General features: G+C 49.7%; 1 protein-coding gene and 1 long non-coding RNA gene across 6 annotated transcripts; one reads left to right on the top strand and one right to left on the bottom strand.

Annotated features, from left to right (window-relative positions):
• Positions 1 to 97: 97 nt before the first annotated feature.
• On the top strand, positions 98 to 6,567 carry TMEM106A (transmembrane protein 106A). Of its 3 annotated transcripts, XM_084496477.1 has the most exons (9): positions 98 to 333; positions 2,064 to 2,299; positions 2,667 to 2,730; positions 3,119 to 3,278; positions 3,770 to 3,910; positions 4,395 to 4,438; positions 5,064 to 5,117; positions 5,801 to 5,970; positions 6,127 to 6,567. In XM_084496477.1, exons 2-8 carry the CDS (start codon positions 2,080 to 2,082, stop codon positions 5,919 to 5,921), a joined length of 804 nt encoding a protein of 267 aa, XP_084352603.1. In that variant the 5' UTR covers positions 98 to 333; positions 2,064 to 2,079; the 3' UTR covers positions 5,922 to 5,970; positions 6,127 to 6,567. The 3 variants fall into 3 exon arrangements, with proteins under 3 accessions (XP_084352603.1, XP_084352602.1, XP_084352604.1); XM_084496476.1 differs by having other exon boundaries at positions 5,801 to 6,567; XM_084496478.1 differs by lacking the exon at positions 98 to 333 and adding an exon at positions 397 to 536 and having other exon boundaries at positions 5,801 to 6,567.
• A 726-nt stretch (positions 6,568 to 7,293) lies between these two features.
• Positions 7,294 to 8,269, bottom strand: LOC311422941. 3 transcript variants are annotated; one of them, XR_014685541.1, is made up of 5 exons: positions 8,072 to 8,269; positions 7,922 to 7,991; positions 7,755 to 7,834; positions 7,606 to 7,641; positions 7,294 to 7,481 (listed from the first exon to the last, which is right to left on the bottom strand). It is a non-coding gene; the product is annotated as an uncharacterized lncRNA (long non-coding RNA). The 3 variants fall into 3 exon arrangements; XR_014685542.1 differs by having other exon boundaries at positions 7,606 to 7,638; XR_014685543.1 differs by lacking the exon at positions 7,606 to 7,641.
• Positions 8,270 to 8,340: the final 71 nt, after the last annotated feature.

Here is an 8,340-nt window from a genome sequence, read left to right as displayed (position 1 = left end):
ATTTAGGGTGAACATTTTAAAGTCAAGTGTCTTGGGGAAGGGGAGGAAAGGGGAGGAGGGCAGAAAACCACCTCTTTCTTCTCTCTGCTGACAATAAAGCTCTTTATTTGGCTGGCTCTCATTGGGCTTTTCACAAGCAGCAGCTCTGGATGGAGCTCTCGGTCTCGGCTGTGGGCATACAGGGCTGTCCCAGCTGCTCACTCCCCCGTGGCAGCACCAGGGCCCCAGCTGGGCGGCCGCCCCCGCTTCCCTTCCGGGGAGGATCGCAGCCCGCCCCGCGCTGCTTTCGGTTCCGCTTCTCTGGGCTCAGCAGCCACCCGTGGTGGGCGACCGGTAAGCGGGGTGGCTGGAAGGGACCCCAAGCAGCTCCAGCCCCCGGTGGCCTCTGGCAGGGCTGCTGGGGGCTTGGGGCTGCTGTTGGGGGAGTGTGGGGCTGGGCCCAGAGAAGCCCCCTCGGAACAGTGGGGCTGGGGCTGGCCATGGCGCAGGGGCAGTCGGGCCTGCAGGAGCTCGTTGCGCCCCCGTGGTGGTTCAAGGTGAGGGGACCTGATCCCTATCAAAGCTTGCCTCTGTTGGTTACCTTCCACTTCCCCTGACAGACCTCAGGACTGTCCCTGAGGATAGTGGTGTGTGGGGCAGGGTGTGTGGGTTAGAGCAGACCCAAAGGACTGCCTAGGGGCAGTACCTGATTGAGGTGAACTTCTCCACCTGCTTGCGGCTTGCACTTGGTCTCCCTGATACACACAAGTGAGTCTTTTCCCAGCTTCCGTGGTTGTTTGTCCCAGCTGTGTGAAGAATCTGTTACTTCTCCTCCTCACTGCTTGTTTCTGAAAAAGCTGGTAAACATTAACTGAGAGATTAGAGAAGCTGCAGCTTTGCTTCCTGGGGCGTTCAAGAGACTGCTGAGATTGTAACGCAGTCCCTATGGTAACGGGGCCCTTCTTCTTTCCGTGTTGGGGAAGCCCAAATCCTTCAGGTGTCCTCATCCTTCTCTTTTACTCAGTGTTCCCCACCCCCTTGCAGCACACAGAGTTACCTGTCTTGCAGAACCTCCTCAAGTCCAGGGGGTTCAAGGCTGCGGAAGGTTCCTCTGTGGCTCTGCAGTGCTGCAGCCATGTCCTGCTCCTGGATAAATGAGATCCTGATTCTTCCTTTGTCAGCTATGAAAGGAACAGCTGCCCCTGGAATCAGCTCTCAGATATGCTCTGGTTTCTGGGCTGAGCGATAAATCCCCTGTGATTCTATGCACTTTGACTCTCGTGGTGGTTCTCCACTAGCAGGTGGTGATGTTTCCTCCCTGGTATGTTTTGTAATAGAGCCCTGAGGGGTTATTCACTCAAAGCCTCTCTATCATCTGGGCAAATGTAGAGGCTGCTGGTATCAAAGCTAAGCATCCTACCTCTGAGTCACTGAAACCAGACTGCCTACAGCAAAGACTGTCACCAGTAGAAAACCGGGTTTAAGTGATGCTTTTTGTGATGAAGATGCATCTTTTCTCTGCTTGGTATCGTTAATGCTGTTGAGAGGATTACTAGGAGCTGAGAATTTAACTATCAGAAGCCTGGGAAAATGAGTTCAGCTGCCACTTTAACTTTTAGAGATAACGTAAGGCTACAGAATCTAAAGATAGTTTATGTTTTTACATTGAGTACTATTTGATTTTACTCAGGCTAGATTAGGACTGCCAAGGGGACACACGTGAGTAAAGACTAGGCAAGAATTTGAGAGTTCTACTTCTGAGCGACGTTGTTATCTTAAAATGTTCACGTGCTTTGAGTCAGCATTGCACTTGTTTTACCAAATACCATGAGGTGAAGAATCTGGCATGTTTGTAAGTGGCATCCTCAGACTTTTTCCCGCAACTAGAGTGTCTAGGAGATTGAATATTTAAAAGATAGAGTCACTCATCTTTTAAAGCAACTTCAGAGCTGTGCTTTAGGAAACTTAGCGAATATAAATGGCGTGATACTCATGATCTCCTACTGTAAACACTGATGGTGCTGCTCTTGTAGATTGATTTACCCAGGCAATGTTCTTAATGCATTTTTTCGTGTTGGACACAGAATTCTTCCTTCAGCCATGGGTGGAAAAATTTCACAGTTCTGGAAAACATCTGCCCAAAAGGAGAGCGAAGGGAAGCTGATCTTACCTGGGCAACTGGATGCTGAAGATGAAATCGCCAATTATGCGAGCATCAACGGAGGAGATTCTGCTACACCCGGCATGCTTGGTGCAGGCATCTTACGTCGAAGCTACGTCAATTGCCCAACGTGCCAGGGAACAGGAAGGATCCCCAGGGGTATGTAATTCTTCTGCATGCTGCCTCTGTGTTTTTAGAGACTTCTGAGGTAGGAATGTGGCTCTTTGCCCAAAGACCTTGGCTGAACCATTTCATCTCTGGTTCACCAGTGACTTCCATGGGTGCCCCTGCTGGGGGAGAATGGGGTGGGAAAGCAGATAGTGCTGCTTTTAGATAATTATTTGAAGCCTGTTAAGGAGCTCCTGAGGAGTTGTTTCAGTTCCAAGCTGGGAATGCCCAAGCTTAACTCTTAATTAACTCACACTTGCCTTCTAAATTGGACCTGTAAGCATGGGCAGACATTAAGCTGCAATGCAGTTTGCTTTATTTGCTTGTGTGACCTCTGATCTGTCGCTGCCTCTTTCAGAGCAAGAGGAGCAGCTGGTGGCACTGATTCCATATGGTGACCAGAGGCTGAAGCCCAGACGAACGTAAGTCCTACTAAATGAATCCTTTTTCTCATTTTTTGAATGTTTGTTCTGTGTGCAGAGGGAAGCATCAGTCTTGTGGGTGTTTTGCTGTTTGTGCTCTGGCTTGCGGTAAGTTTAGAGTTCACAATGTCTTCAGCAGTAGGTGTTGGACAGTCTTCTGTGGGGGAGGAAATGCCCAGTTGTTGGGGATCTCCAGTGATCTCTGCTCTAATTCAGCATGCCGCTGTGTGGGACTCTATCCTGCTTCTGCTGTGGTTTGGGAGCTGGCAAATAGTTCTGTTTTCTGGTATTCCTCTTGTCCCCTGGCTTTCAGCTGGAGCAGGGCTGCAGGTGCTTGTGACAAGGGTGACAAACCATGAGTGACTGTGGCCTTGGTGGTATTTTGCAGGAAACTCTACGTATGTCTTGCTGTGACAATCTGCCTGCTGATGACATCTCTCAGTATCTTCTTCCTGTTTCCTCGCTCCATTACTGTGCTGCCTGCAGGGCTGAATGCCTCCTCCATTGGTTTTGATGTCAATACCACCAGTATATACCTCAACATGACAGTAAGTGCTCACTCAGCTCTCAATCAAACAGATTTGAAGGGCTCCCTGCTTATCTCCTGTGCCACTCCGTGTAGGCTGGCTAGCCGATGGCTGGCTGATGTCAGTCTTGTCATTCCTGCCATTTCAGTTTAATCTCAGGCTGCTTGGAAGTAATATCAGGAGTATGTTTCAGCATCAGAGGTGTGGCTGCATACGAGCAGGTCGCAAAAAGGGGCCAAAGGAGGCTGCGTAGAAGCAGCACTGTGATTAATTCTGGGAATCCTTTTTCTTTCACATCCTTGAGCTTTTTGGCTGTACCCCTTTGGCTATCATGGGAGACACTGCAGCATATACACCTCTGTGGCCAGGCTGAGTGTATTTCTGGTGTCTTGAGAGGGACTGTGTGGTCCTGTGCTGCTGCTGTAAGACCATAACAGGAACACATTTGAAGTTACTTGGCAACAATAGCCCGTGGCCCTGCTACAGGGTGGTTTTTGTCTTTCTTTCCTCAGAATGTGCTGAATATAACTAATAGCAACTTCTACCTGGTCACTGCTGTGCAACTAGACATAGAGGTTTTGCACCAGTCCCTGGTAGTAGGGAAGACCAGTGTGAAAACCCTGCTGAATGTCAGCCCTTTGCAGAGCGGCCAGGTAAGCTCTGGTGTTTCTTGCATTTCCTTCTAAACTAATCTGGATGTCCTAGGCAGGGAGGTCCTTTTTGCACACTTGACCCACTCTTTTGTCATATACCTCCCAAATACTCAAAGTCCCCCAACATGGAGCTTCCTACATCCCACTTCCAGAAAGTGTGATCTAAGAATGTACCTGTTGCTGGGTTTGAAGCCATACCAACTTCTGGCAAGGCGTATCTGTCTTCTTAGACAAGACTCTGGAGGGAGCACTTTGAGTGCAGCTGATCCATCCTTACTGTGAAGGTCATGTGTATGGCCTCGATGGCCTTCTTAAGGTCTTTTTGGACTGAATTTCTGATTATTTTTTTACATACTGTTAATAATTGCATTGAATTAGGCATTGAAATGCAGTTTAAGACACCTAATGACAGTCCAACTCTGGCTATTTTTAGTTTTTCAGTTGTATGCAAATGTAACTAGTTCTTGTTTCTTGCTCTCTTCAGATCTATTACACGGTGGCCAGTATTATATCGGATGACAACACTTAGTGAGTAATTCATAAAGACTTCTTCCTTTGATTACTAAGTAACCCTAGTGCTTGTAGGCATTTTATGACTAGATTTCCTGCACTGATCCTGTCTGCAGTGCAGTGAGTACGTTCTTTTCAGTTTACTGCATGGAGTCGATCCGGATAAAAGTTTGGCACATTCATTTTAAGCTTGTTTTCTATTCTCTGCTTAGTGTTGGCTCAACAATGTTGTTTTCCATATGTTCTGATGAGGAGGCGATGGTATCAGTTCAATGTCTAGGCTGTAAACTTCTAATCTCTCATTTGTGAGAAGCTGAAGGAATTGTACCTTATGCAAAATACAGTTCTCTGCAAGTAACCAGCAAATTATGCAGAGTTCATGGTAACCAAAGCTTCTGTGCAGGCAGGCTTTGCATTGCATATATACAAGACCTGTGCTTACTAAATCCTCAGTTGTGTTATACTGGCAAAAACATCTACTGGTATAGAAAGAGCTGTGCTTGAAGAATTTTGCCTGCATAGCTGTTGTCAGAATAATGCACAGAGATGTTTTTAGGGAAGCAGAGCAACAGTGGAATAACTGAGGACAGGAGATGCATGGTGCAGGCAGCTCCCATGAAATTAATTCTCTTTTCTCTTGCAGTAACATTTGCACCTGGACAAAAGTCAGAGTTCACAATGTTCTGCTGCACCTACAGTAAGTGTTGCCTGGATCAGAGCTATAAGTAACACGTGTGTGAACTGCGTTTCTTTCTTGGACACCATTCTAAAAGAAGGTCAGCCTGTCAGTGCTCTTTAAGACCAGAACTGCCTTCAGTGCAAATATGCTGTTACCTAGATGGGTGTCCTGAGGTGTGGGGGGAGATGATTGTCCAAAGCCATTGCTGCTGTGAGAAGTCCCTGGGATTCAGGCTTCATGTAAGCAACAGTGACAGCTTGAGCTGTCACAAGCAGGCCTGGCAGACTTCTGTCCACAATACTAATTGTAGCTGTGAAGTAGCTCTTTGTCCGAGAGCTGGAAGTTAATTACTAGTTTGATTATGCCTGCTTTCCTGGTGCTGTTGGGAATCAGCCTGGACTCTGTCTGGGTGTCTGACCCCAAATGTTGTAGCAGCAGGTGCTGAGAGCAAGACGGGAGAAAGCAGGCTCTTCTGTGTATTCTGTTGCCTGAGGCAGCTCTTTAAACTAATGCAGTCTGAAAGATGCTTTTCCACTCCACCATGTGAAATTGAGCTGAGGATATCTCAACTGCTGCGTTCTGGGGCTGTGTCATTGGGACAGGAGAGGACAGCAGTGGAAGCTCACCACAGGACCTTTGCATTATGATAAGTCTTTCCTGGGACAATCCAAGTGCAGCTCTGCTCTGCTTTTGCCTTGCAGGGGTACCCTGACCTGCACGTACCTGTGTCACTCGGAGCAGGTGGCTTTTGAAGACTACCAGTACGTGGACTGCCGGGGGAACGCTACGTTACCTCACGCACTGTACCGCCGCCCACCATGACAGGGCCAGGCTGGCAGAGCTTTTGGGTGCTGGGTATTCCATCACTAAGGCAAGTTGTAGGGAGACAAACTCGTGGGGCTGCTTCTCAACTCATGCCTTAAGCCAGGAGGCTTGGTGTTTGCTGGGCAAGGCTCCCATCTCCCTTGTGAAGATGGTAACGTACTGGGACTGTACTGCCCCTGGATTGCAGCTTTTTCTCTTTCAGTTCCTTATCGTGGCTGACCCTACAGCTGAGTGGCCAGAGGATGGGGTGTCACACTCTGCCATGTTTCACTGCTCCATCAGAGGTGGTGTCCAATTAGTCTAACCCTACTTGTTTCTTCCTTGCACAATTTTGTACTGATGTCCTGAATTTAATAGTTCACAACTTGCAAAGGGACTGGGGTGAGACCTGGCTGGATCACATCTGTATCACTAGTGTCTGACACTTGCACAACCTGTTCCATGGGAGCAAGAAACAGGACTGATGTCTCTCTTATATTGTTTTTTTTTTTCTCTTTAAAAAAACTCACAACCTACTGCATATCGTGCCAAAACACCACGTGAGAGTGACTCTGATACCTGCTGTTTGAGCTCTCTGGTGTAGGAGGCAAGAATGCAATGCCTTGATTTGTCTTTTTATACATAAATATATATTTTAAAATAAGATCATCCTCCAGCTGTTCTGTAACGGGATCCATCTCAGTGAGAAAATGTGGAAGACTTGCTGTTTTCCAGCTAGCGGTATGTGGTAGCTGGTACCTGCTGTTTGTTGAATTGCTTTCCTGTACACTTTGCCACTGGATGCTCTGAACATGAGCAAGCATGAGTGAGAAAAGCATAGTTTGCTCAAATGTCAGGAAACAGACCTTTTCTGTGTTTTAGTTTGTGCAAAGCTGCAAGACAACCCAAGAGCCTTTTACAAGAACAGCCCTGTCAGCCTTCTGTGTGCTGACACTAGTGTTCCCTATGCCATGGCTGAGTTAAATGTATGCCTCGGGTTCTAGTTTGGGTGCTGCCTGGTCAAATAGTAGCCTGGGAGTTTCGGGACAAAACTTTTAACTCCACTGCTGAGCACTTTCTCTGCCCACTGGAAGGCAGAGCAGGGTGTCAGGTGCAGTCAGAAGAAAACCTCTGCTCCTTTCTTCAAAACATGTTTCCCAAACACCTAACTCTTACAGAGCTGTTGCAGTGTTCCTCCTCCCTGTGTCATCTCACTGAACTGGTAACTAGGCACCTTCCTCCCTCAAGCAGCTAAGTAATCCTGGAGTAATCAGCCAGTAATCCTGGAGTCTGGCACTACTGGCAACAGCACTTCTGCGGGCAAGAAATAGGATTTTGGCTGTGGGAAAGGGCTCTGAGGAGGGAAGGACAGGACATGATAGAACCAGGATCCCTTTGAGATGTGATGTTTTACTTAAGGATTAGCTTTTACTGCTGAAGGTGGTGAAACTGCCCCTTAATGCTGTACACTCGTAGTGCTGGATTCACGAAGCTTGTCCGCTTCTGATGGAGATCCTGGGTCTTACTTCTGGCCTGCAGCCTACTCCTGTCTTACCATTGCTGCAAGTACTGCAGAGCCTAAAAGCGAAACAACGATATTATTAATCCTTCAGCAGCACCGCACTGCGTGAAAAACCACTTTGGTTTCCTCGGGGTGTGACGGAGCTGAGGGCTGACTCCGTATTATTCACAAAGGACTCACCAACCGCCTCCTTACCGCTCTGAGCCGCGAGCCCTACTGAAACCAAGCAAGAAGTGATAACAATAAAACCACAAACAGAGCCCAGAAGGAGTCACACCAAGAAATTAACGCCCGTTCCCCGGGACTCCTCTGGGTGCCGGGGCCCTTACCGTGAAGCGGTCGGGCAGCTTGGCGCTGGTGGTGGGTGCTCGGTGACAGGGGCAGCAGCAGCAGCGGGACATCCGAGGCTCTGTGGAGGGACCGGAGCCGCCGTGAGCCGCTCTGCCTCAGAGCCCCCCCGCTCCCCTCACCCCCTTCCCGGTCCCGTTCCCCTCACCGGGCGGCGGGCTCGGGGTCACGCCGGTGCCGGGGCTGTGCTTGGGGTCGCCCTCGAGGCTCGCCATGGCCTGGAAGCAACAGGGAGGGGGCGGTGAGTGCCGTCCCGGGGCCGCTCTCCGCCTCCTCCCGGTCCCGGTCCCGGTCTCACCCTCAGCCGCCGCTCCAGCGCCGCCTGCCTGCGCCGCGCCTCCCAGTGGAAGGCCGACATGGCGGCGGCGGCGGCGGGGAGCGCCTAGCAACAGACGCGTCACGAGCCCCACTCGCTCCTTCGGCTGCGCTGATTGGTTCCCTCCCGATCAGCGTGGAGGACCCTCTCTCTCTATGGTCAGTGTGGGCGCGAGGCGTTCTAGCACGCCCGCTTCTCTCTCTATGGTCAGTGTGGGCAGGCTGCGTGCGGCGCGGCTTCCGGCGCCGGCC

Source organism: Aythya ferina (genome assembly GCF_964211825.1).
Source record: "Aythya ferina genome assembly, chromosome: 23".
Lineage (NCBI taxonomy): Eukaryota > Metazoa > Chordata > Aves > Anseriformes > Anatidae > Aythya > Aythya ferina.
This window is presented reverse-complemented; position numbering and strand designations above follow the sequence as displayed.

What these genes read in the sequence shown, in the direction of transcription:
- TMEM106A (XM_084496477.1), top strand. Translation starts at nt 2,080, where the DNA reads ATGGGTGGAAAAATTTCACAGTTCTGGAAAACATCTGCCCAAAAGGAG. An exon ending in AACAGGAAGGATCCCCAGGG is followed by an intron (nt 2,300 to 2,666) that starts GTATGTAATTCT and finishes TGCCTCTTTCAG; the next exon opens with AGCAAGAGGAGCAGCTGGTG. An exon ending in AGGCTGAAGCCCAGACGAAC is followed by an intron (nt 2,731 to 3,118) that starts GTAAGTCCTACT and finishes GGTATTTTGCAG; the next exon opens with GAAACTCTACGTATGTCTTG.